The sequence below is a fragment of the Triticum aestivum genome, chromosome 2B (assembly GCF_018294505.1).
Source record: "Triticum aestivum cultivar Chinese Spring chromosome 2B, IWGSC CS RefSeq v2.1, whole genome shotgun sequence".
Taxonomy (NCBI): Eukaryota; Viridiplantae; Streptophyta; class Magnoliopsida; order Poales; family Poaceae; genus Triticum; species Triticum aestivum.
In genome coordinates, this window is record NC_057798.1 from 125799624 (window position 1) to 125823544 (window position 23921).

The following is a 23921-nucleotide window of genomic DNA, read 5'->3' on the forward strand; positions in this document are numbered from 1 at the left end:
ACTCCGGGCGGACTAGTACACCTAATTTCCCCTACATCTGCTAATCCACCTCTTCAAGAGCTCACGCAACTTACTCAACTATGTCAGAGCCCATAATGGCTTGTGGATGCACATGGAAGTTTCTAGCATGAATAATCTTATGATCCCTTTGAGCCTGGGTGGCATTCCATAGGATAATCACACGGGTACTCCAGGATTTCCAAAAACAGGCAACACTGGGTTCCCCAGGTGCCTCAACCAATCCACCCAGATGTATGTTAAAGTTGCCACCTTAATGTTATCCATGATTAAAATAACTCTCAAACTTCCATGTATGAATCACGATCCAATCCCCGTCTACGAGCATGGCTAAGCAATAAATAAGCATAATGTATATTTCCTGGGTGATCAAAAGGTATTAGGTTCCTACCTCAAGCACTACAACCAAAACCACATGTTCCCAATCCTACTCATGCAAATATTTGAGGGGCAAAACTAATGCATAGTAAAAAATGGGTATAAAAGAGTATGATCAAAGTGTAACCTGCCTTGCTGACGATCGGCACACTCTAGAGATTCGCAGTAAGAAGCTTCGCACTTCGTGTAATCTAGCGTAGACAAACAATGGCATACATAAGCAATCACTCAAATGAAACGAGAGGAAAACCGAGAAAAGATCCAAATCGAACACGAAACAAGCAAATGACTTAAACCAACAAAATCAAACCTAACAGTAATATTATCATGTGAATTAGATCTTAACAGTATGTACATGTGATTAGCTATGATTTGCAAAAGATTCAACTCAAACGGAGCAACGAAACTCAAAATACGAACGAAACAAGATCGTTTACTAATCTCGACTGAACTCAAATTTTACAGTACCAAAATCATGTTCAAGTTGGTTAACTGGAAAGCAGAAGATTTGAAGATTTAGGCGCCGGTTTCATCTAATTTGGATAAACGAGTAAAAAGTTATGCTAGTTTAAAGATCAGGGACTAAATTGCAATAAAACTATTCGCGGATAGGTCCCTGGACGAAAATAAACTAAAAAGAAAAATCCTACAGCGCGAACGTTCGCTATCTAAACTTAACCGGCGAAAATCGTTCGTTATAACGAACGAACGAACGGGTGTTTGTTAAAAAAATAAAATCAGACAAAAAACCTATCTAACTAAACGAACCGGCTAAACTAAAAAAACAACAAAACCCTAATAAAACCAATCTAGGTTTTTACCTAAAAACCGACGGGGTCGGCGGCGGATTCCGGCGAGTCGGCGGTGGCGGCAAGCGATGGCCCGGCGGCGGCGCGGGCGTTGGGGGTGGTGCGGGACGACGACAGCGGCTTGCGCGGGCAGCAGTGGGCTCATGCAGCGACAGGGCTTGCGGCGGCGAGGGAGGCGGTGGTGGCGGTGCGGAGAGGGTCGAGGAGGCCCCGGGGTGGCTCTATTTAAAGGGGCCAGCTCGGCCCCGCGAGGAGTCCCGGGCGGCAACGGCGGCTCTCTCGTGTCCCGACCGGACTCGGGGACGGCGGCGGAGGTGGTGGTGCGGCGTGGGCCGGCCTGCTCGGCTGGGCCTTCGGCCTAGTCGGGCGGGAAGAACTTTTTAAAAAAAAATTCGCCCGAAAGGAAAAATCCTAATGAAATATAAAAAATTCTAAAAATTCCAGAAACAATTTTCGCCGTCCAAACCTAATATTTAGGACAAGATGAACATTTTTCTGAACTAACATGCAATTTTCAAAAATGCAATATTTTTCTAATTCAATTAAAATAGCAAATAAAATTCCAATAAAATCATAATTTGATTTTGAAATTCTTTCTCCAGTATTTCTCTTAATTTGAAGAATTCATATTATCTTCTCTCATTTATTTTTTTAATATTGGAAATAATTGGAGAGAAAAATAATAAAATCAAATTGATCCTTTCTTCAAATTTGATATAAATTCAAATATGATTTTTGTGAAACCTCCAACTCTCTCCTTAGGTCCTTGAGTTGCTTAAGATTTTTAGGATCTCAACCAAATGCAAGAATAAATATGATATGCATATAATGATCTATGTATAACATCCAAATTGAAAATTGGGATGTTACAATGCTATAAAAGAGAATATTATACGATGAATATTATAGGTAGCATTTCACATCAAAAATTCTGTTTTTGTCATTTACCTACTGGAGGACGAGCAGGAATTAAGCTTGGGGATACTTGGTACGTCTCAACGTATCTATAATTTTTTATTGTTCCATGTTATTATAGCATCAATCTTGGAAGTTTTATATATATTTACAAGCAACTTTATATCATTTTTTGGGACTAACCTATTAACTTAGTGCCCAGTGCCAGCTGTTGTTTTTTGCTTGTTTTTGACTTTGCAGAATATCAATACCAAACAAAGTCCATATGCCACAAAACTTTTTGGAGATTTTTTTTGGAAATAAAAGACCCTAGAAGCTTTTGGAGCCAACGAGAAGATAGAGGAGTGGCCCACTAGGCACCAGGGCGTGCCAGGGGCCTCTAGCGCTCCCTGGTACCTAGTGGGGCCCACAAACCTCTGTTTGACCTAACTCCGCCTCTATAAATGCTCTCAAATCGGGAAACCTACCAAGGAGTCCACGAAATACTTTTTCTGTCGCCGTAAGCCTCTGGTCTCGAGAGATCCCATCTGGGCCTTTTCTAGCACTCTGCTGGAGGGGGAAACGATCACGGAGGGGTTCTTCATCATCCTTGCTGCCCCTTCATTGATGCGTGAGTAGTTTACCACAGACCTACGGGTCCATAGTTAGTAGCTAGATGGCTTATTCTCTATTTTTGATTCTCAATACAATATTCTCCTTGTTGTTCTTGGAGATCTATTTGACGTAATGACTTTTTGCGGTGTGTTTGTTGGGATCCGATGAATTCTGAGTTTATGATCAGATCTATCCATGAGTATTATTTGAGTTTTCTCTGAACTCTTTTATGCATGATTAATATAGCCTTGTATTTCTTTTTCGATTTATTGGTTTGGTTTGGCCAACTAGATTGATTTATCTTGCCATGGGAAGAGGTGCTTTGTAAGGGTTTCGATCTTGCGGTGCTCAATCCTAGTGACAGATGGGGACATGACATGTATGTATCGTTGCTATTAAGGGTAACAATATGGGGTTTATTCATACGTGAGTTTATCTTGTCTACATCATGTCAGCTTGCTTAATGCATTACTCTGCTTTTCATGAACTTAATACACTAGATGCATGCTGGATAGCGGTTGATGTGTGGAGTAATAGTAGTAGATGCAGAATTGTTTCGGTCTACTAATCTTAGACGTGATGCCTATTTGTTTGATCATTTCCTTGGATATCGTCATAATTATTTGCTTTTCTATTAGTTGCCCAATGGTAATTTGTTTACTCACCGTATGTTATTTTCTCGAGAGAAGCCTCTAGTGAAAACTATGGCCCCCGGGTCTATATTTTCTCATATAAATCCTAAAAATACCTTTCTGCAATTTTATTTTATTTATTTTAGCTTGTGTTTTTGTTATATCTATCTATCAAAAACTATACAATTTAAGCTTGCTCGTAACCGTTGAGGGATTGACAACCCCTCTACGCGTTGGGTTGGAAGTATTTGTCTTTTGTGTGTAGGTGTTGTTTACATAGTGTTGCTTGGTTCTTCTACTGGATTGATAACCTTGGTTTCATAAATGATGGAAATACTTATCTCTACTATACTGCATCATCCTCTCCTCTTCGAGGAAATCCCAACGCAGCTCACAAGTAGCAGCCGCTGACAAAGGTGTACGACAAGCTAGTAACCCTGGCCACCACCTAAGCCACTCACAAAGGTGTCCCAGATGCCAGTAATTGCGACCACCACCTATGACCATGCAACCACTGATATAGGTGTCCGACAAGTCAGAATATGCGCCCATCATCTACGAGCGTGCAGCCGCTGATACAGGTGTGCCACAAGTCAGTATATGTGCCCACCATCTACGAGAGGGCAGCCGCTGACAGGGGTTTCCCACGAGTCAGAAACCATGCCCAGTAATGGTCAAAGGATTTGACCCGACGATAAACCCCCGTTTGGGCTCTTACGAGGGTGGGCCGCGCCATGGAGGGGAAAAGTGAGAACTGGCTTAGAGCGTGAGCAAAATTGAGGAGGACTAAGCGAAGAGGGGCACCAAAATAGAAATCGCTTAGTTTTTATTGGCAAAAACTCGTCTCCTCTACAGATTATTTTCCATTATACGCACTCGCTTCATATGTGATCTATGCTACACCAAATAGAGTATCAACTCAGGATGTCAATGGGTAGGGTATGGTGCGGGTACAATTGGTTTATTTAAGGAGGATGGGAGTGGGTGTGAAGCTTACATGCAAAGACTAGATAGCTTAGGGTTTATAACACACATAACCCACCAGTAAGATAATCAGGTAGGGCGTGGGCATACCCATGGGTGAAAAATCATATTCGTTCCCTACCCATGAATAATTGGGTAGGGTTCGGGCACTGCCCATGGGCACGAAAATGTACCCCTGCCCTACCCATGCAGGTGGGGTATCCATAGGTAGCCATGCCCATGGGTAAATTACCATCCTTATACCAACCATTTTCAAGACGATGCATATACAGTTGGAGTGGGTGCGAGAGAGGCTTCTACCTAACACGGGTGGCGACATAATCTTTGGATCGGTCACCATCTCCTTCGACATAGACATAGTGTCAATCCTATATGACTCTACTGTTGCCCATATGTCTTTTTCTTATTTTCTATGTTAGACTGTTGGTGTTTGGCTATGTGCATCTTAGTTATGCAAAGGCTGGGTGTGAATCATAATGCTTTGTATCCACTTGATGCTACCTTTTGAGTTAATAAAAGCGCCCTTTATCAGAAAATCTATCAATGCCAGGTACAACAAATGAAGGTCGGACCTAGGGTTTCACCCCAGAAATCAAGACTTTGTACCCAGACAAACACCACCACAAATTGTTGGGAAACATAGTAGAAAACAAAAAATTTGCACCTACGATCACCCAAAATCAATATGAAGATGCATAACGGGTTGGGATCACGATCATTACCATCACCGAGTTGTAGTAGAAGAAGAACGTGTCGACGTAGATTGTACTTGGAGTCCCTCGAACTGTCGATGAACGGTCACTCGTACCGCCCACAAACAGTCCCTTGAACTGAAGGCCGAAAGCACAGCCTCTCTACTTGGTTGCAAACATGCAGCCTTCACGATCCTGCAGCGCTTCACCGTCCAGAGCTAATCCTCGCCAGAGAATTAGAGGGAGGAGATTAAAACCACACTGGGCTTCTAATTATGAGGATAAGAGGATTAGTCTAGCTCTAATTAGTCAACAAGGACCAACTAGAACTAGAACTAGAAGAACTACAGGAGGCTCCAAAACTTGTATGAACAATAGAGCAAAAACCCTGGTATATATAGGTTGGAGGAGGAGGAGAGGGCAGCCACCCAGGGGGGAAAGTCCCCCCTTGGGGCACCGGCCATGGGGGGCACTTCCTTATGGGCCTATGTGGCCCACAACTCCCTCCACCTCTTAGCCTTTTAAGGCCCATTGGTACTTAAATTAAATATAAAATGTTCTAAATACCTCTATACCATTATATATATAACATCTTCGGAAACATTTTCCACCTCTATATAATATACCAGTGATACCCGATATTCACTAAAACCCTTCCTGTGACCCCGAAACACTTTCGGATCCTCTTAGAACTATTCTGAATATTCATGAAATAATTCCATAAATATATCCTACTACACTCAGCAGATCGTGATGCCTTAAGCTTGTGACCCCGTAGGTTCGGTAACTCATACACATGAACAAAACCATTTGTTCAGTGACCGGCAGCAGGATCGTGGACACCCGTATCAGTCACTATGAGTACACGAATGATATTTGAGTGAACCTTTGGTTATCATGTGTTGTTCCCTTTGCTTTGCGACACTTCACAAAACCCGGGATGTATCGGTATCCTCCTGAGTAATCACCATGCTCATTATACCAAAGTCCTCGTTACCGGTTTTGTTCTTCTTTCTCATTATTGTGTTCCGGCATCCCCATGACGAAGTGATATGTGTCTGGCAAGACGATGATTGATGTCGTCGCATCGAGAGGGCCCTAATAATATCTCTCCATTGTTGGAGGAGAAAATCCCACTCTCGAGCTATCCGTCCACTTGTCAAACTTTCTAATGAACCCGTAAGTTATCGTTATGATCTCCGTGTTAAAGGTGATGTTTGAGCAACCCCAAAGCCCACCGTACGTTAAGAAGTGAACGTGATACTCTCATGGTCTAAGGAGAAATATCACACGTTAAAACTCCATGTTATTACAACTAAATGCAGATGATGCTAACTCAATTCATAACAAACAAGATTGGGTCAGTTCAATATGATCGTTCTCCCAACGTCATAATCTCATTGTTGTTTTAGGACTATCGTTACACTTAACGATATCCTAAGATAAGGAAAACCTGATCACCAACAACACTTGAGCTAGTCCTAGAGGCAAGAATAGGAACCTTTTATTTAACCGTTTATCATTCTACACGTGCGTATGAGTTTTCCACTGAATCGCATATTCCGGGATCATGGCAGTTATAGCATAGAATATAAACTCTATCATTATGAATATGGAAATATAATAATATAAATATTATTACCTGTAGGGCATATTTCCAACAGTCTTCCACTTGCAGTAGAGTCAATAATCTAGTTGCATGTTTTGTGTAACACCCATGGCTATACTATGTTGTCCATGCTTTGCTAGTGGTAGAGTCTTCGTCACCGGATCTGATATTCTTCAAGTCCCAATTTGTGTCGGCGATACCTGCTTCTATTGTGTAATTCCTTTTGTTAGTTTAATGGTTAACACTATATCTCCATATAGACCAGTCTATAGTGACACTATGTCTCCATATAGTCAATATTCACTTTGGAACTACATCATAATTTATCAATAAACACTTATTGATCCAGATTATAGTATTTAAAAACTTCTCAAGTTTCAATTTATATCATTTATAGATCCACAATTTATATACCCCTTTTGAAAGTTATTTCAAAATTATAGCCCTATAATATTTCCATGAAGTTTCTTTTATGTAACTTATACAACAAACACTTTGTGTAACAACTTACAACAATTTCTTCATTTCCTCTAAGGACAAGTAGTCAAAACCTTTTGTCCAATGGAGGTGCTCAATCTTTAACTAATAACCCTAGTGCATTTCTTCTAGAATCGCTATTGTATTTATAATTAATGATTAGTATTTATGAAACATATGTCTTTCTACATTTGATAGCATATATATCTATAATGAATTCAATACTTGAGGTGAATTGAACTCCATTTAACCACACATGCTTATAAACTATTGATTTTGCACATTTCTATGCTACGTGACCTTTTTGAGAAAACGATTTTCTCTTTTTAAACTTCTTTAATACCTTGTCACAGTACATGTCTTAGCATAATCAGATGTTTTTCAATCTATCTCTATAGATTAATATCTAATATTTCTAAGTCCTTTTAGAAACATGATTTTAATCTTTGTGCTAATAACATTTCTCGTCAAGAGATGTGTCATACATATGTAAAATCAGAAAGTCCATAAAGCTCCCACTAAACTTCTTGTACTCACAAGATCTTTGGTAAATTTTAAATTCTCTAATTTGTTTTATCAAATTCTAGCTATTTTATATATATTACTCCAAATCATACTCATGACTCGAAATATATCATCTCGGTATTCCTGACAAAACTTTTAATTGTATCTTATACATCCTTTTTTTCAAACCTTTTCAAAATAGTCTTGGTTGTTATAAATAATGCTCATCATTGTAATCCATTTATTCTTTTAGTATTGCTACTAAAATGAAGATTTGATCAGATCAATTCTTCCTTTTCTACAAAATTCTTTTGTAAAACTTTTAGGATCATTATCCATGAACATCAAAAGATCCATTTAAACACCTTCTAAAGGTTTCAGAAACTTGTTCTTCGTATACGGACTTCACTTTGGATTTTAATGATTTAAGTAATATCTCTCTAGCTGGGCTTCATCACTGTTTCCTCGTAGTGCATACGTTTCATCTTCTGAGAAGATGAAATATTCAGCGGATCGATAATCTTTTCCTGACCTTTGCATTTTGTTTACAGTCCTAACTGAATCTTCGACGTCTCATGTAGTCAATTATTTGCTTTGTTTTACCAACAAGCTTATTGCAGAACCTTTCTGCTTTAGTCTTGTTTTAACTTGAGCTGAAGATTCAATAATCTTAAAAGGTTGTATAATCCTCCCACTAACTCCTTTAACGAAAAAAATCTCGATAAACTTATATTCCAACAAACATTTTGCCTTTTGAATTTTGTAAGAGCAACACAAAACCTACAATCAATCATTTGGTCTAAAATATTTTATAACTCTTTATAGTTTTATTGAACTTTTAGATGGTGCATCCGTTTAGTGCATATATTTATTATTTCATTATTTAATCCCAAAATTTTCATCAGAGCATCCGTAATAATAATTCCACAATTTTAATTACTTGCTAAACTTATGTCTTAGATATATCGCTTTGTGATAGAAGAATTATGTATATCTTTTATCATAATGATAATATATTTTTATCCTGAATTTTGAACCTTTTCAAATATCAAGTAAATCATATTTACTCATATCTTTGATGAACTACATAAATATTTACTGCACCCAGTTATATCCATCGGACTTTATACATCTTAATGTATTCAATCAAATCTAAATCTTTTAGACTTCATCTCTTATGAAGATCAATTATCCGCTATAACCTAGCAGTGCCACACACAAGTGGTTTATCAGTCTTCTCAAGACATTTAACTTTTAATGTATAAATCATAGACTTCAAGATTCATCATGAATAAACCATCAGAAAATAGAGGCTTAATCAAAAACATATTCTTATAATCATTGGAACAACTATTGTTTACAACTTATAAAAATATCCATCGTATGACCCATAGGATAATGCATTACATGACTTCGAAGCAAAATAACTATTATTTCAGTTCTAAGATAAATCTCAAAGATAAACTAAAGACATGACTTTGATGGTCTTCGAGTAGCGATCCCATCACCATTCCTGACTTGTATCACGACTTCATTTCTTGTCTCCTTGTGAGTTCTCTGTAGTCCATGTATCGGTTTGCAAGATAAGAGCAATCGTTCAGTATTAAATACTCATGATATACATAATTTTATAAGTAGAATAACATTAACTTTGTATAATGATTATACCTTTACCAGAAGAACTGTTCTTTTTATCAGCCAAATACTTCTTGCAGTTACGCCTGCAGTAGAAACATTTAGTCTCTTTAGAGGCTCCGCCCTTGTTCTTCTTCTGAGACTCGGTCTTACCGGCTTCGACATAGCCAACAAGCTTCACTATATACTCACTCATTGAGAAACCCTCTTTCAATTTGCATTCAAGCAGGGCCTTGGTTAATTCAAAATGTCGGTCATTGCCTGTTTCTTATACAGAACTTCTAGTGGCCCAATTATGAATTGCGTAATGGATCATTGCAAGTTAAAATGAGGCATTGGACTGAATCATAGTCATCACTACGAGCAGCGTAAGCAGCAACTTCTTCTGGTGTTCCATCCTTTCCAGGAGCATCAACTAGGGGCAGCATAAGCAGCAACTTCATATTTGTGAACTTTTCTTAAGTTTGGGATTTTTTCCAAAAAAATATGAATTCTTTTCAACTTCACTATACTTTTCACATTTTTCATGAACTTTTTTCAAATTTGTGAACTTTTTTAAGTTTGGGATTTTTTCAAAAAAAGTACAAATTCTTTTCAACTTCACTATTCTTTTTCATTTTTTATGAACATTTTCCTAAAGTCAGCAGTCAGTGGGTCAACCACGAGATCTCCAGATCGAGGGAGCGCAATAATCGCTTTTTAATAGGAGCGGAACAAGCAGAACAGTCAGCCAATCTTCGTGTTTAATGGACGGGTCCGCTTCACGTCACGCATGGGCGCGAGCAGTGCTAAGTTGTGCAGAGAGCGCCAAACAGGAGGCCCTTGGATGGACTTACACAAGGGGAAGTCTATTCAGTTAAATGGGCTGGAAGAGGTTGATGAAGGCCCAGCTAACCAGCGAGCTCCGTTTAGGCTCATGGAAAAGCAGCCTCTTAGGACAGCTGACCCACAGTTCGGACAACTTACGACACCCAGGCACAAAAATAGATGGATAGAAACACGTAGCACGTGAGCGGAGAGGGAAAGGGTTCGGTTTTACTGTACTAAATGTTTCCCATTTAGCTTGTGTGAGTAGTGTGCAACCCATCGATGGAACCAATTAGGGCCAGGAGACTTCGGTCGCACCACTTCTCCTTTCCCTTTGCCGGCTATGCGGCGGTGATCCTCTCCACCCTTCATACTATTACAAATGCTACTGCTTGTGATAATCTATAATATATCTATTGTATTTAATAGCGTATATCGATTTGGGTTGTACATTTAAAGCTTTAGTATTCTCATATTTACTTACAAGACACATGCATGGAACAATGGCATCTGGCGTCCACTACTATAATTGTGAGGATTCGCACTATGCTTATCAGTACCCGCCTACGTGTAGCAACATAATGCATTCATATCTTTTTCATTTACCTCATGTGCATACCTCTCTAGAGTGTCTATTAATTTCTTGCATATATATTATTTTTAATATAGAAAAATTACACCTATACAGTTAATTTGTTTATGTAAAGATGTAAGATATGCGTGTATATATATTATCCTTGCAAAAGATAGAATAAGTATTAATATGCATGATTGAACATATCAATGAATCAATATTTTCTTAGGAGGATCCGCATATTTTGTACAACTACTAAATCTTCATTAAGGACACCCTATGTGTACCTACCATACGCACACATCAGATCTATATATAGGGGGTTCCGCCGAGAACATTGTGCTCTTCATCCTCAAGCATCCCAAAATGGCCAAACTTAGTTTATTCCTACAAACAATGCATGTATTTATATTTCTTCTTGCACATCCGAACAGGGGTGTTCGACTATACCCTGTTCTTCAAGAGGTAAATGTTTGAATACAATACTATTTCATAGAACTTTATGTGCTTGTGAGCGTTGTTATTACTGGTGGCGTGCCAAATCTTGTTTTCTCTAGTGATTTTTTTCTAATACTAAGTTGTGTATTTTAAGAGAAATAATACGGATGTATGGTGGAGTTAAATATAGGCTAGGGAATGATGGGAACATGGATCGACAAGGAACTAAAATTTTAATGCATCATATAGGTGCTACCATGCTGTTGCTTCCCTGGCCACAGTAGGAAACCTCATCTAGGAAAGGGGGGACTCTAAGACAATCCCCATCTGATGTTACCAACATATTGCATTCTTTGGTTCCTATATTTCCCATCTTTCTTTCGGGGTTGGAGGTGAAGGAAGTGTGAGATGTGGTGCCCTATTGGCTTTTTTAGATCAAATGAGTGGTATTTAGCCTGAGTACATAGTTTCTTTGAAAATCCTAGGGGGTGTTAGCCCACCCTGAACAAATTTAATTAGACTGCTTACACAGCCAGTGAGGTTTATCATTACAAGTGTATTTTATAGGTAGGGGGAGAGAAGGGAACTAGCAACAAAAAAATTAGGTCAAGTACATAGTTACCCTTGGTAACCAGAACTTGTTATGATCTGTTATCACATTTTATGTGTTTTTCTTACCTATCTATATTAGTCAATTATTATTAAGTTGGCTCCTTTAACCACTATTGCATGCTCGTTTGCTAATAGCAATGGTAGTAGGATGGATGCAAAGAAAGAATAGGAACTATTTGCAATTAATCTTTACCTAGAGTATGTAGATCCGCGTGGAAAGGAACTAGATGTGAAATGATTTGTGTTCACCTATACATATCATTGAAATTCACCACCAAACCATATTTGTAGTCAGCATTGTTCATTGAAATGTGGTATTAGTTATGTTTCTGTTATCTAGTATGTAGAACCTTCATTAGTTCATGACACTAGCTTCCTAGTTCAATACTATTATGTCCAAGCACATGCACCAGTGTATTGCATTATTACACCATCAACATCAAAATTTTCATGTTTGATGTACATCTTATATTTCACCTTGAAGGGTAATAATTCACTGCAACAAGATATGGTATATAGTTTAGCCAAACGGAAGTTACCAAGCCTGAAGTCAAATTCCCTCGAGGCAAAATTTTCCGGACAAGGAAATAATTCATCTGGTGTACTATATGTGAGTTTATATTGACTTATTGTATTGAAAGTCATTTTCATTTAACCCCGGGTTACAGGTGTTTCATCTAAATGTATGTGTTGATTTACACTTCAAGATTTTACTTAGTACTAATTGTAGTTCTTCATGTGTTTTGTAATACTTTTTTGTTTTATTTTTGTTTATTGTAGTTGTAAACTGACAAGATTTGTAAATAACCCACATTTTAACCTTTGATATAGATATGGTGGTGGCTTATGTAATATTTTTAGTTAATTTTGCATCTTTATGTACTTCCTTGCTAACCATAGGGAAAGTTGTGGTGGAGCTCAGGCTCTATGGCACACCTTATCTAGCCACCCATTTTCTGCATCGCTATCCGTGCAGTCAATTTTGCCTTCTTTTGTTTATCCCCAACAAATAAACATATGAACTTCAAACTTTGCTGGACAGCAAAACGATCTAACTACAATATAGGAAAAACTTTTGTTTGTTATGCCATAAATACTTATAACTTTTTTACTCAAAAAATCTCATTTTGTATATTTTTGTTGGACCAAAAAATCTGAAAGTTTTTCACACATTAAAGTTCTAAAGTTTATTTTACTTGCAAAGTTTGAAGTATATATGTTGTTTCATTTGAGAGAAACTTTCAAGTAATAAATTAGTTGGCTAGCACAAGTCTCAAAGCAATGTTGGAGGGGTGAGGATAAGGGCTTCCATGGAGCTCGGCCTACAGACAACCACACTCCTAATCATATCACTAGGGATGCATTGTAGTAAATTGGTTCTCAGTTTACATAAGAATGTGAGTTTTGTTGTTTGTACAATATATAACATAAATGTTCCAAAGAAAATGTTGAAAAATAAATGCAAACACACATGTTACTCCTAATGTTTTCAAAACCATGTAATGATTCGACCACATACAGTAGATAAGTAAGCTATCCATTAAATTTATTATCTTTAACACATTTTCTTGTTCATTCTAATCTAAGATCAACTGATAATTCCATGATTTTTTTCGTTGGGAACTCTTGTTTCTTTGTGGCGAAGGGCTGAACACAACTATGGAAGTGTTGTTTCTTAGCTATATATACATATTTCTAGATGATAGAGATGCATGTTTGCTCTGTTACTTTCTTATTTCCCGTCTTATAAATTTGGATGTGTTCACCATGCAGTATGCAACGCATGACTTATGGGGAGGCCCTGATGCTAGCTACTATGGATTGCATGTCACCACTGATGTGTACAGCCATGAGCTAAAACGTGGTCAATTAACTCGCAGTGGAATTTGGGTTGGCCACAGTGGAGATGGCCGGAAATCAAGGTATAATGGAGTTAGTGTTGGATGGCATGTAAGAAAACTTCTTTATTCACATGAGTTCCTATTTTGTTTGTGTTTATAACTGTTTTAGACCTCAAATCGGGACTCCCTAGAAAGCTAGCTAAGTTTTTCTAGGGGACCTAACTACGTATTTTTGTCAAACTATAAAGAACACTACTGTGTTATATTTTCTATTTATGGGGTTGTTTATGGTACACCCTTACTTTTTGTTACTTTTAATAGGTGATTTAACTTTTTTCTAACTTGTATCTCTTCATTTTAGATTGCTCCAGAAAAATATGGTGACTCTCATCCTCATTTATTTACCTACTGGACGGTATGCTATAGATGTTTTGAATTACTTTACTTTCCAGGAAATGATCTGCCTATGATCGTAAGCTTACATACATATGTCCGCATGAATGATTATCCATGTAACAGAGGGATGGATATGAGAGTACCGGGTGCTACAACATGGATTGTCCCGGTTTCATAGCAGCAAGCGGCGCTACTGTTACTCCGGGAGCTCGCATAAACCCATCTTCAAAGGTTACGCTTCGAGTGTTGAAGGTAAGATTTATGTTAGAACATGTTTCTCAGTTATGCTATATAGGTGGCTATATTTTTTAATTCTTAAGCCTTACATGAATACCCAGCAAAAAATGAACGATGATTAAATTTCTTTCTATAAACCTTGTAACACAATCTTCTAGGCGTATTCTTGTTTTTTATGGAATGTTCTACTCGTTGTTTGCAGTAAAAGCTAGACTTAAACAAATGATATCAGATTTGCTTATATTTGACATGAATTTTTTTATGAGCACCACCACTAAAGAAAACTTTATAGTGAAAGCATCAGCTGCTACATCCCCACGATTGTGTCCTGACAAAACGAAGCTAATTTGATCAGAGACTCGAAGTAGCTTACTCCACACGTGTTTTTTTTTTTGAGAATCCAAGACCATGTGTTAAAATTGTCGAACCATTCTAATGTTTTGCGCTACAACCCATTCAAAATTATCATGTCGGTCTCTTACTCTTGCTTAAAGTTTCTGATCTCTTGAAAGAACGACTTCCCAACTTTCTGCTCTAAAAAAACGACTTCCGATCTTAAGCGGCAAGAAGCTAGGAGCGGTTGCTTGCCATCACTAGATCACACTACTTCTCGATTGATTTCCCTTCAGAAGATAGGTTCTAATTTGGATCTAGGGTGTAAAATGGATCTGACACCCTGATCAGCCAACTAATTAATAATACCCGGCATGTCTTGGTCAAAAAAATGGTGGATAAAATAAATTGTTCTTTTGTTTTGTTTTATGAGGCATGGACCGAAGCACTCCTTAATTTTGATATATTACTTAAACTGTGAATAATGATCTATGATAGGATGACCAAAGTGGACACTGGTGGGTGTACTATGGCTTCAACGGCGTCCCAACGGCTGTGGGCTACTACCCACAATCATTGTTCACATACATGGCAAAAAAGGCAAACCAGTTCTCGTTTGGTGGCTTCGTGTTCGCAGAAAGGGCGCTTCCAACTCCTCCACTGGGCAGTGGCGTCCTTCCTGGTGGCAAGGGACGTGCGGCATCGTTTACTGACTTGCGCCTCATTGAATGGGATGGAAGGAGCAGCCCCATCATGAAGGACTTGCCTACTGTTATATCCAACAATAAATGTTATTCTATCACTCCTATTGTTAATTCCGGGTGCTTCTATGGCGGGCCAGGAGGTTGTGTGTAATACTAAGGTGTACTTTGAACGTGGTGGTGTAATAATGTTTCCCTTGAGTTTGTCTTCCCAAACTCATACTGGCCTAATAAGACACTATGTGTTACTGTATTATGCACATTAGCGATGAATTTACTCCTATAAATTTTGAGTATACATCGAGAAACAAGTTTATCATAGAAACAACAAATGCACTAGAAATTGACCAAACTCCGAAGGCTGTCTATCATGCATACTAGGAATTATCACATTGACACAAATTGAGTGCAAATTGCTCGTGCTACCGATTTGACGTGAAGAAATCGCGACGATGATTGGGAAGCCACATGTCGCACCACCAAGGATGTATACAATATCATGGGTTGTTGTTATCCACAAGGAGGACCAAGGGTTGTAATGTTTATGTCACACGTATTCTTAGTCGTTGTTTAGCCTCTAATCTTTACAATCATGTTGAGGCGTTGTCCTGCCCTTTGACCATCAGATACTTGAAAGGTGCTTATACGCTAGGAGGACGAAGCTAGTAGGTGGTAAACCATGACGCAACTTGTGTGTCGATTGATGAAGAACCCCATGAGTCCACCTATAAGCGTGTATAATGTTGGAAAACATAGTAGAAAACAAACAAACAAAATCGCCCTACGATCACCCAGGAACACTATGAAGATGTGATAAATGGTTTGGATCAGATCATTACCGACTCCGAGTTGCAGCGAAAGAGATAAGTCAGTGTAGATCGTACTTGGAGCCCCTCGAACCGTAGATCAACGATCCCACAAACTGCCCAAAAACAGTCCCTCGAACGGAAGACCGAAAGCACGGCATCTCTACGAGTTGCAAGCGTACTGTCTTAACAATCTAGCAGCGCTTCACTGTCCAGAACTAATCGTTTCTAGAGAATTAGAGGTAGAAGATTAGAACCACACTGTGCTTCTAATTATAAGGATTAGAGGATCTAGGTCTAGCTCTAATTGATCAACTAGGATCAACTAGAACTAGAACTAGAGAATTAGAGAAGACTTCAAAACTTGTGTGTTCAAAAGTGCCCAGATCTCTAGTATATATAGGTTGAAGAGGGGAGAGGGGGCGCCACACAAAGGGGGGAAAGTCTCCCTCCCTTGGCCAGCCAAGAGGAGGGGGACTTCCCCTCCAATTCGGCATCCCCCCTTCCTTCCACAAGGGAGGAAGGGGCGCCACCTCTATTTGGGTCCAAGTGGCCCAAGTAGCTCTCCACCACGTGTCCTTTTAAGGCCTATTGATATTAAATTATATATAAAAGCCTCTAACTATTATTAGAGGCTTTTAATATTAATTTAACATCACCAAAATATATTTCACATATATATAATTTATCGGTAATACCCGATATTGCCGGATAAACCCCAAAACCCTTCTGGTCCCCCCCCCCCCCCGAACGCTTCTTGTTCCTCTCAAAACTATTTTGAATATTAGTGAAATTACTTTATAGCATAGTAATCCTGAATATGTAGACAACTTCCCTTTTTTTCTTAGCGTGGCAATTCTCTACAGTGGCATGGCAAATCCTTGGAACACATGGAAATTCTATCTGCTCAAGCTAGCATGGCCAAATTCTTGAAATGCATGGCAATTTTCTCTACTATAGCATGACAATTATTTTCCTTAGCATGACAAATGTCTCTATTATAGCATGGCAATTCCTGTAAGTTCCTTGAAAGTTGTTTTTGTAGGGAAAGCTCTCTTATGACGCCATTCGCTCGAATGAGCCTCCTAAGAGAGTTTCATTCATTGCCAGGGTCCATGTAGGAAACATCAAACCTTTATTAGAGTTCATACAAAAGGCACCCACACACTCAACACATATGTGCCTACGTTCTATCTTTCTCGCCCTGCCTCACGTAAGTTGTCATCACTCAACTCCCCTTCTCCTCCCTTCGGGTGTTTTGTTTCTCTCTAAAAGTATCTACAGCCGGATACACCAAATCCGGCCCCTCAGACGCATGCGAACGTAACCGAACACATGCACACGAAGTGGACTGGGCACCCCTCATTTGGTTAAGTCACAGTCGTGTCCTCATATCCGAACCACCAAATCCATGCAACACATACAATGCTACGTATATGGACACAAAGAGCACGCTTAATAATAACAAACATACTAAATTCATCCGATACAAAAGGACCATAGCTCATGCCAGACAAAAAGGATCAAAATCCATCGCCGACTGCAAACTCATACTAAAAATGACTAAAAACATAGATAAAACGGATAAGGGTGGAGGAAATCACCATTTCCTCGCAGGCCCCTTCCCCCGGCGTGCGGCGGCCGCACTGATACGTCCATTTTGCATCATGCTTTTATATCGATATTTATTGCATTATGGGCTATTATTACACATTATAGCACAATACTCATGTCTTTTCTCTCTTATTTTACAAGCTTTACATGAAGAGGGAGAATGCCGGCAGCTAGAATTCTGGACTGGAAAAGGAGCAAATATTAGAAACCTATTCTACACAACTCCAAAAGTCCTGAAACTTCACGGAGAGTCATTTTGAAATTAATAAAAAATATTGGGCGAAGAAAGCACCAAAGGGGGGCCACCAGCCATCCACAAGGGTGGGGGGGCACCCCCTGCCTTGTGGGCCCCCTGTCAGACCTCTGGTGCCCATCTTCTGCTATATGGTGTGTTTTGACCTGAAAAAGTCAGAACAAAATTTCGGGACGAAGCGCCGCCGTCTCGAGGCGGAACCTGGGCAGAACCAATCTAGGGCTCTGGCGGAGCCGTTCTGCCGGGCAAACTTCCCTCCGGGAGGGGGACATCGAAGCCATTGTCATCACCAACGATCCTCTCATCGAGAGGGGGTCAATCTACATCAACATCTTCACCAACACCATCTCCTCGCAAACCCTAGTTCATCTCTTGTATCCAATCTTTGTCTCAGAACCTCATATTGGTACCTGTGGGTTGCTAGTAGTGTTGATTACTCCTTGTAGTTGATGCCAATTGGTTTATTCGGTGGAAGATCATATGTTCATATCCTTATGATAATTAATATTCCTCTGATTATGAACATGAATATGCTTAGTAAGTAGTTACTTTTGTTCCTCAGGACATGGGAGAAGTCTTGTCATAAGTAATCATGTGAATTTGGTATTCGTTCGATATTTTGATGAGATATATGTTGTCTCTCCTCTAGTGGTATTATGTGAATGTCGACTACATGACACTTCACCATGATTTGGGCCTAGGGGAAGACATTGGGAAGTACTCCCTCCGTCCAAAAATACTTGTCATCAAAATGAATAAAAAGAGATGTATATAGAATTAAAATACATCTAGATACATCCTCTTTTATCCATTTTGATGACAACTATTTCCGAACGGAGGGAGTAATAAGTAGATGATGGGTTGCTAGAGTGACAGAAGGTTAAACCCTAGTTTATGTGTTGCTTCGTAAGGGGCTGATTTGGATCCATATGTTTCATGATATGGTTAGATTTATCTAAATTCTTTTTTTTTGTAGTTGCGGATGCTTGCGAGGGGGGTTAATCATAAGTGGGAGGCTTGTCCAAGGAAGGACAGCACCCAAATACCGGTCCACTCACATATCAAATTATCAAAGTAACGAACCTGAATCATATAAGCATGATGAAAACTAGCTTGACAGTAATTCTCATATGTCCTCAGGAGCGCCTTGCTTTATATAAGAGTTCGTACAGGCTTGTCCTTTGCTACAAAAAGGATTGGGCCACCTTGTTGCACCTTAGTTACTTTTATTACTTGTTACCTGTTACGAATTATCTTATCATGCAACTATATGTTGCCGATAATTTCAATGCTTGCAAAGAATACCTTGCTGAAAACCGCTTGTCATTTCTTTCTGCTCCTCGTTGGATTCGACACTCTTACTTATCGAAAGGACTACGATAGATCCGCTATACTTGTGGGTCATCACGCACCTCCCCTGCCGCCGCCCTCTCCCTCACTCGTTGCCGCTCGTGGTGGGCTACCCATGCCTCATATTTGGGTGTCCTAGTCCGCCCCGGCACCTGCGCGGGCACGGGCACGAGGACCCAACGGTATCCGGGTACCCCAACCGGAGCAGATTGAGCTTGCAGTGGTGATGGGCGTACCTGGACGAGCACGGAGCGGCCGAAGCTGCGCAAAGCGGGAGGGCCAGTGACGTCACCGGTGTTGTGTCGTCGGGCGATGGGGGAGGGCGCGGAAGCGGAGTTGTTGTTGTCGCCCTGGTTCGGCCACAGCCGCCTCAGCACTGCGGAGGGCGGTCTCCTTCACATCGTCCGGCTCCGTACCACGCAGCAGGCTCGCCCACTCGTCAGAGCCGCCATATCCACCATCGGAGCCTGCACTGCTACTGTGGTTAGCCATCGAATGAAAGTGGGGGTGGGGGGATTGGGAGTGGAGAAGACTGATAGAGAGAGTGGAGTGAATGGATTGCCTTCAGTCTAGGGTTCGTCCAAAGGGAGGAATTTGTGGGGTCGGGATGGGCCAGACTAGGGCCGACTAATGTGACGACGTGTTCGGACACATCCAGACCTCTTCATACCCAGCCTAGATTTAATCTGAATATTAGAAGTGTCGGTTGGTCCAGACATATATAGGGCCAATGTGAGAAGCCTGTGGTTTAGTGATTGGGCATCGACCGAGCAATTTTGGGGCGCCCGGTCGTAGACGCTCTCAGATCCCGTCCCCTGGCTAAGCATCTCGGACACTTGCGAGGCCACTCCCAACCTACTTGGCTGTAGATGCCCTGAGCAGCCGCCGGGCTATCATTGCCAGTATACAGTGCATAGAACTTAGATTTTTAGCATAAAAATCAAGAGATATTTGTTGCCATGGATTGGAAGGTGAAAGGGATGGGTGATGGCTACTGCCATTACTACCACATCCGCCACCTATTTCTTCTTGCTTTGCTTGCACGCCTGCAACACCAATTCCTTTAGCTTCCACTTTCGCCTTTCGACCCGTATGACGTTCTGCTACTCCAAGAGGATGGTGAAGAACTGAAGATTCATGCCCCTTAAGAGCAGACAGGAAGAAGGTTCTGCCTCACCAAGGTAAGCTCTCCTTCTTCAATTCTTCATGTTCTTTTCCACGTTACGGATGATTTCTGGGTCCTTATTCAGGGAGCTGCTTGCAGAAGCGAGGTTGTGGTGTTGCTGGATGCAATGGTGCCGTGGAGAATGGAGGCGCGGCTGGCGGCCACGGTGCGGGCGGCGCTCCTCGGCTGGCTCTTCTTCTGCCTCACCGTCGCCAACGACGTCGCACGCCAACTCAGAAGCAGTGATCTCTCCGTCTAAGGCCAGCCACGTTCGACTTCGCCGGTGGCAAAGAACAGCGTCTACGAAGTGCCACTCCATCTGGTGCACGGGAGGAAGATTTATTTACAGCAGGGTAACCAAATGGGATTTTGCAGTGTGTTCAACCCGCGGTTAGGCCCCGTTTGATAGCAAAGTATTTTCTAAATATTTTGGAAATACTACAGTTTTTGAGATTATCATAGTTTTATTTACAATAAGCTGTTTGGTTGCGCCTAAAAACTGTGCTTTTAATACTGTATTGGTCAAATTGCAGTTTTTTCTCTGCATAAAAAAAAGAACCCCAACCCTCTTTTTAAAAAACAGAGCTGCTGAGTGCTTAAACACGACGGCTTAACAGCAAATTTACAGCGTTATGCGGCAACAGCCAAACAGGTTGTATGTATTATGAATACTTCAAAATACTCTGTTTTGATAAAACTATGGTATCTCACACCTACATGCAAAATTACTGTAGTTTTTAATACTTTAGTTTATATAACATTTTACTATCAAACACAGCCTTAGGTGCAGGTGCATGTCTTTAGAAGACGGTTGTCCTTAAGACTCATTGAGCAGATGCTCCCTGTAAATTTTCAACTAAAGCGTGTTGTTTCTTAGCTCATTTTGGGGGGTCAGCATGGTTAATTTCAAACTAGCATCACTGACTACGACCTGAAATACCTTTTTTTGGTGAAATTACCACCTGAAATACTAAATCATTACACCTTAACGGTTTCGTCATTAGTTAACTATAAAACCCATTAGGGGGGGTTCCATGATGAGATGGCCTAGCAAATAATTATTGCCGTCGGTCTCATGTGGGGCAAAACGCCCTCTAAATCACCTCACATGCTCTCAGGAGTCAGGAGCCGGATTATTTTAATGTTTTTTATAATGTCTGAGGATAGTAGATTCACAATATTAGATATTTAGTTGTGTTCAAAGAAAATATCAGATATTTACTTTGTATCGATTTGACTTCGGCATATCGGATGGTATATTGTACGATATTTAGTTATATCAAAGAGAACAAATTTGAAGTTCTTTGCATTACTCTTCTTCAAACATGTCTTTTTAGTACAAAAAATGCATGATGTCAATGTTTCAGCATAGCCGCAAAACCGGCAAACTCAGAGCGGTCTCTGAAAGTGAATAGGAGCATATAGTTCTCACTGTATTGACTTGTTAATCAAGAAACTATTTGAAAAAGATTCACAAAATCCTTACTAAAATCTAAAATCAATTTATATATGCGTTCTTACAAACCGTTATGCATAACTTTGATAATATTATGAAGTTGTAAATACAAAATTTTATTTATTTTTCACTTCTTTCCGAGAAAGAACTATTGTCATCTATGATCGTTCTAAATATAAACGATACATACCCCTCAGATAACGGCCATATTGGTCGATATTTCTGTCTATGTCGTATGGTATGTATGAAAATGGTACAAAATGATAGAAAGAATTTCTTATTTAGCCCTTCCTTAAAGTTTGGTTTCCTTTTTGGCCCTAGTAAAAAAATTCTTCTTGTTTTGACACTCAAACTTCATTTTGTTCCCTTTATGTCATTTTCGTCAGTTTTGATAACTGACACCGTTAAATACAACATGAAAGTCCATTTTACCCCTGATATATTTTGTGACCAAAATTGTGAACCGGAAGTCAAAAGCAATGGTGACAGTGGCGCGTGGACAGAATGCATGGGCCCATTGGAGTAGAAGCAAAATTATATAACAAGACTGTACTGAGAAACTCATATTAATAAGAACCAGTGCACAAACATGTATGAGCAGTACACACAGGCACAACAATCTCACGGTTTCTCTCTTCACGCACACCACACAAATAAGATCCATCTCAATTTCTCTCCTTGCACAGAACGCACAAATCAAATCACGCACACACCGCAAGCACACTCAAGCATGGAAAGCACACACCCACAGAAGAGATCCATCTCAATTACTCTCTTTGCACACAACGCGCATCATGTGGGAAGTTGGTCAAACACTCACTCGGGCAGGGAACCACGCCCGGGGGAAGCTGGTCGGGCAACGCGGGCGCGCACGACGTGGTCGTCCAGCTGGCAGCGGGAGAAGGCCAGCGACGGACCTCCGGCGCCGCAACTTGCCCTGCACAACGCCGCCTCGCCCGTCCTTTACTGCTTGGCGCCCTCTGCCCTCCACCCGCGCCATCCATAGCAGCGTCCTCCGTGCCCTCCTCCATGCCTCGCGCCGCGCGGTAGGGTTAGGGTGTGTTTGGTTCGGGGACGAAGTGTAATGGAATGGAATGGTTCCGTTCCACAGGAACGGAACGGTTCCGTCTCTGTGTTTGGTATGAATAATGAGGTGGAATGGAATGGTTACATCTCAATGTTTGGTTGGTGGAATGGAATCGAATGAAAAATGTTCAAATTTGTGTTTGCTTTTCTAGCAATCTATGCAGCATTGATATTATTTCTAGAAGCATTTTATTTAAATTCGAAAACAACATTTTGTTTATCTTTGCATCACCACTATTGACATCAGTAGTCTATATACATACACAACCATACATTTACTAACAAATTTACACATGCACAAATTTACTTTTGCAAAAGGCAAGAACAAGCATGTACAAATTGGCAAGAACAATTGCAAAAGGAAAAAAACGCAGCTGCCACCCGAGCCGGCCACCATCGCTCTTCTACCGGACTGCCGCCTGAGCAATGGATCCGGTGCCCCTCTTCCCAGCCTTGGCCGCGCGGCTGCCGGTACCACGCGCGTCGGCCGCCTGCTCCTCTTCCCGGCCGTGAGCCCCGCATCCGCAGCCCCTCTGCCGCATGTATTCCCAAACATGAGCCGCACACCACTGTGCCATGGTTGTCGGCTGGGCGCTGGGCATTGGCGCCCGTCTTCCCGGCCGCCGGCGCGGATAAGAGAGAGGAGCGAGCGGCCGGCGGAGCGGTTCAAGGAGAGGAGCAGCCGTCGGCGTTGTTGAAGGAGAGGAGCGGTCGGCCGCGCGGATCCAGGGAGGAGCGGCCGGCGGCGTGGATCCAGGGGGGGTAGTTGGCGGCGCGGATCCAGGGAGGGAGCCAGATTCGTGCGAGAGAAGGAGAAGCAAGAGGCTTCGTGCGATAGAGACGGGCGAGCGGTTCCGCGTGGTCCGCTCGATTTGGAGGAACCGCGCGGGACGGCATAAACAGGGAATATGCCGTTCCTGGAACCAGGTGGTTCTCGTTCGTTTGACTATCCGAACGCATGAATGGGCCTTGAGGACGGAACCGACCCGTGCCGTTCCACTTCGT

The 23921-nt window shown here is 40.9% G+C and overlaps 1 protein-coding gene and 1 long non-coding RNA gene across 2 annotated transcripts; both read left to right on the plus strand.

Annotated features, from left to right (window-relative positions):
- The first annotated feature begins 10985 nt into the window (after nucleotides 1-10985).
- LOC123040778 (uncharacterized) lies at nucleotides 10986-15488 on the plus strand. Its single transcript, XM_044463533.1, has 6 exons — nucleotides 10986-11093; nucleotides 12163-12288; nucleotides 13452-13628; nucleotides 13881-13934; nucleotides 14039-14167; nucleotides 14984-15488. The coding sequence occupies exons 1-6, from the start codon at nucleotides 10995-10997 to the stop codon at nucleotides 15338-15340; spliced, it is 942 nt and encodes a 313-aa protein (XP_044319468.1). The 5' UTR covers nucleotides 10986-10994; the 3' UTR covers nucleotides 15341-15488.
- A 4487-nt stretch (nucleotides 15489-19975) lies between these two features.
- Nucleotides 19976-20830, plus strand: LOC123043857 (uncharacterized). Its single transcript, XR_006419658.1, has 2 exons — nucleotides 19976-20390; nucleotides 20474-20830. It is a non-coding gene; the product is annotated as an uncharacterized lncRNA (long non-coding RNA).
- Nucleotides 20831-23921: the final 3091 nt, after the last annotated feature.

Bases quoted from the DNA above. Each gene is read 5' to 3' on its own strand.
- LOC123040778 (XM_044463533.1), top strand. From the start codon at position 10,995: ATGGCCAAACTTAGTTTATTCCTACAAACAATGCATGTATTTATATTT. The intron at 11,094-12,162 runs GTAAATGTTTGA...TTCACCTTGAAG, and splicing joins TATACCCTGTTCTTCAAGAG to GGTAATAATTCACTGCAACA. The intron at 13,935-14,038 runs GTATGCTATAGA...TCCATGTAACAG, and splicing joins ATTTATTTACCTACTGGACG to AGGGATGGATATGAGAGTAC.